The 4179-nt window shown below is 30.3% G+C and overlaps 1 protein-coding gene across 1 annotated transcript; it reads right to left on the minus strand.

Moving 5' to 3' along the window:
• Positions 1-1771: 1771 nt before the first annotated feature.
• On the minus strand, positions 1772-3186 carry LOC145012646 (small ribosomal subunit protein uS10y-like). Its single transcript, XM_078971439.1, has 4 exons — positions 3092-3186; positions 2464-2585; positions 2197-2310; positions 1772-2086 (listed from the first exon to the last, which is right to left on the minus strand). The coding sequence occupies exons 2-4, from the start codon at positions 2573-2575 to the stop codon at positions 1944-1946; spliced, it is 369 nt and encodes a 122-aa protein (XP_078827565.1). The 5' UTR covers positions 2576-2585; positions 3092-3186; the 3' UTR covers positions 1772-1943.
• Between the last annotated feature and the right edge of the window lie 993 nt (positions 3187-4179).

The following is a 4179-nucleotide window of genomic DNA, read 5'->3' on the forward strand; positions in this document are numbered from 1 at the left end:
ATGTCCACGTAAGAATCCACGTATTTCACTTTAACTGAGGTTAATCGATGCTATCGGGTAAAGCAGGTGATAGCCGGTCATACTACCTAACTGTGAACATACAAAACAAGTTAGTTTCATTAATGTGTACAAAAAAAAAAAAGAACATTACCTATATATGGATAACTGAAATAGTTAGTTACCTTAACAAGTCATTTTCCTCTTTAACAATGGATTCGAAGTTCAAGCAACGTGAACGTATCATTGCTAGTTTTATAGTGTTTATTTTAGGACAAAATGTATAAAAAAAATTAAATTTTTGTCTACTTTATCATGTTTTTTTAACCATTTTATTGTAGAAAAAATGAGTTCCTTGACCTATATGATAAGATTATAGTTTTCTTCACTAAAATCACTCAATTTGAATCACGATGCAAAAAAAAAAAAAAAAAAAAAAAAAAAAAAAAAAAAACCCTTCTAGGAAATTGAAATTGTTAGTTGTCGTAAGAGTATGACTTTTTCAAAAGTTTGTGGTTTGCGCAAAAAACCTAATGACACGCTTAATCGGCAAATATTGCACCATAAAATTTTTCGGTGGTTGTTGGTACTAAAAACCCATATTGTATTATCTATATATTGAGATAGCAAAGAAGCACCTTAAAAAGATCACAAAATGAGCAAGGGTGATATATATTGAGAGATATGAAGCTTTCAAAAAACCGAATGAAGATAACTTCTTAAGAAAACATGTCATCCCCTCACATGAAGATATCCCAATAACCAAAAAATGCATTCTCCAATCAGATCATCTACAACAATCTTGTCGCAAAACTCATGCGAAATGACAATATATATATATATATATATATATATATATATATATATATATATATATATATATATATATATATATATATATATATATATATATATATATTTGAGACGTTATGAGTGTATAGTATATGATGTTGAAGGCCTCAACAAATTCGGTAGTTTATAATTTATATAAAAGTTAGAGGCGGATTGAGACCTAATTATCCATGGTTTTATTATTAAACTACTTATTTGGTAGATTTTATGTAATTTTATGCAACAGTTTAAAAAATATAAAATTAATATAACTACGTAAGATACTTGTTTTTTACCAAAAACTGAAACAACAGGAAACAAGCACAGTACATTAGTACCTACCATTGAAAAACATATTTGAAATTGCTTTTTAGCATATTCTTTCAGCCTTTTGCACGCTTAATAGACATTCTTTGCAACATCGTGATTTTTCTTTGTTTCTTTTATAGGCTCTTTTCCCTTCAATTATGCTACTTTAGGGGCTTTTTGTGAAATTTTTCAAAGGATTAAACTACTTATTTGTTAGTCATTCTCTGCGGAATTATGATATTTCCTTAAATGGTTTCTCCTTCACATTCAAACATCATTATAAGGTGCTTGTTTGTATTCTTCCATATTCTCATTCATCTTAAACACATGTAGTAAGGACTTAACAAACCTAACCATATTTTCTCTTAACCATAAAATACATGCTGATAGAAACTTTGAGGACGCCTAGGCAAATAAGAACTATTAACGACACGATGAACAAATTTTACAATTAAAAATTTAAAAGTCCATGCATTGCTATTTATGTCAAAATCAGAATTAACATAAATTCCAATATTTTCACAAAGTTGTTTGGTTATTTTATTAATGTTCTACAATTGTTGTGGTTGTCTAGTAGGCTATTTTTTGAAAAGATCACAAAGGAATTTAAGAAAAAAAAAAGTGAGAAAAACAATTGGTAAACGAAACACATTCAATTGTTATGAAACATAAAATGAATAATAAACTCAAGTCTAGTTTTCCTCCTGTCAATTACTGATCCCCAAAAATTTAATCATCAAAAACATACATCAAAACTATCAAGAAAAACAAAGGACATGGCAACACAAAACTCAAAGCAAACATGTCTATGGATCAGCAATGGTGACTTCAACCTCAACACCAGGTTCAATGGTGATAGAAGTGATTTGCTTCACAACATCTGGTGAGCTGAATAGATCAATCACCCTTTTGTGGACACGAAGCTCAAATCTGTCCCATGTGTTTGTTCCTAATCAAAAAATGAAAAAAAAAAAATTCAAGAATCTTTAAACATAAAGAATCCAATAACTGTATAATGAAAAAAAAATCAAGAATCTTTAAATATAATGAATTGAATACCTTCACCACAAGGAGATTTCCTGGTTGTGATGTTAAGAACCTTTGTTGGCATTCTAACAGGTCCTTTCACTCTTAGTTTCTTGTCTTTGGCCCCACGAACCAAATCAGAACAAACTGTGATTTTCATGAATAAAAACAAATCCTTTTAAACTTCTTGAAATGATAAGATTGACAGAATAGACAAAGAAGATTTGACATCAAAGAAACAAAAGTAATGAGTTTACAGTAAGGAGCAAATTAACAATCAATGGTTGAAGAAAGTGATACCTTTTTCAAGATTCTTGACGTTCTTTGAGGAAAGTGTGATTCTGATCTTGTGAATCTGCTCTTGGGGCTCTTCTAGCCCTGGCTTTGTTGGCTTCATTGCTGCATACGCCATCTTGAAAGAGCTATAAACAATAGAGTTAAAATCATTTATGGATGCTGTGAATAATTATGTTTCAATTAACTCTCGTTGTTCTAAATGTGCTTCAAATCGGCGACACAATAGACCAACCATGATTATTCTAAATGTGCTTCAACGCGCAGATGAGTTTTACAGAATTGGTCACGATTGATTACTGAAGAACTAACATTGCAACAGCTATTAATTGTTTGCAATGCCACTGGTTCCAAAACGTGATTACCAATACAACATAATAAACATCACAAAATTGCAAACATATAGAGGATAGGATAGTCTTAGCAATCGGAGACTACAATATCAATTGATAATCAGTTAAGTTCATTAATTTATTTGCTTCATTTATATTCCACAAGCATTTTACCCAATCAATTCCCGGATCTGATGGTCACTAACGACTTATAGAAAGACCGAATAGATAACCAAGCTTAACTAAAGATTTCATAAAAGAGATGGAATTGAAAAGTTAACGTGAATGGAAAGCAAAGGAACCTGAAAATTTACTCCGACGAAGGACAGCTGAGTTGCCTTCTTGCCTCTGCCTGTGATGATGATGCTCGGAATACAGCAAATGAAACCCTAGGTCAGTTTATACCCTAAGGCCAAGCGCCCAAGCTATAGAATTTAAGGCCCATAAAGTTGGGGTTTGTTACTTCGTTACATTTTATTGGGTTAGGCCCAAGAAAAAAGTTAACTTTTATAGTTTCACAATTCATATTGTTTAGGGTCATATGGTTTTTAAATTTATTATTATTATTATTATTATTGCAAAAGATGGTTAAGTATAAAAATATAATACAAAAGATATAAAGTATATAAAATCAAAAGTAGGCATCACCGTCGTCGTTTTAAAAGTTTATGAGGTTAGTCGTGGTCAACAGTGTTGCACAATTGTTTTTTATAGTTGTGTTTTTCCACAGTAAGTAAATCCGACATTTCCATAGCTATTTCTTTCTCTTTTATTTGTTATTTGACATTCATAATTTTGCCTTCAAATGGATACATATTTGGTATAAATTTCATATCATCAAGCAACCCTTTCAAGCAAATACATACATCCACCCATGTCAAGTAGAATCGGAAATTGAGATTTCTTTTATTTCTTCCAACAAGATAAAATATCATAAATTTCAAACTCTTGTATCTTTACATGTGCTAAACAATCGGATCCAATATACGTACTTTGTTTGCTAATAGGGGTGCTAGTCCAAGCTCATTTAGTAGCATTATTTTTTAAAGTAAATGTTTCGTTATTTCTTTGTATCAAAATCTATGTCTTCGTCGTGTAAACTCAATTCATAAGATATGCAGTGAAGTAAAGTTTCAAACAAACAAACATTTATCATTGTGTTCAATACACAGTAATACTTGGAGACAATTCTTTTAAAATTTTCAAATTTAGCTTAATTTGCATAATATATGTTTAATGACTAACAACTTTTAGGATAATAAACTTTCGATAAATGAGTAGTTGGTTTTTTAAAAACTTTAACAATTTTAGTTAATTGTTTGATAAGCAACCAACTCTGACTCTAGTATGGCTTAACCCAATTTCATAGTAAAATACTTTCAAACATATT

Source organism: Lactuca saligna, chromosome 8 (genome assembly GCF_052625555.1).
Source record: "Lactuca saligna cultivar CGN05327 chromosome 8, ASM5262555v1, whole genome shotgun sequence".
Classification (NCBI taxonomy): domain Eukaryota; kingdom Viridiplantae; phylum Streptophyta; class Magnoliopsida; order Asterales; family Asteraceae; genus Lactuca; species Lactuca saligna.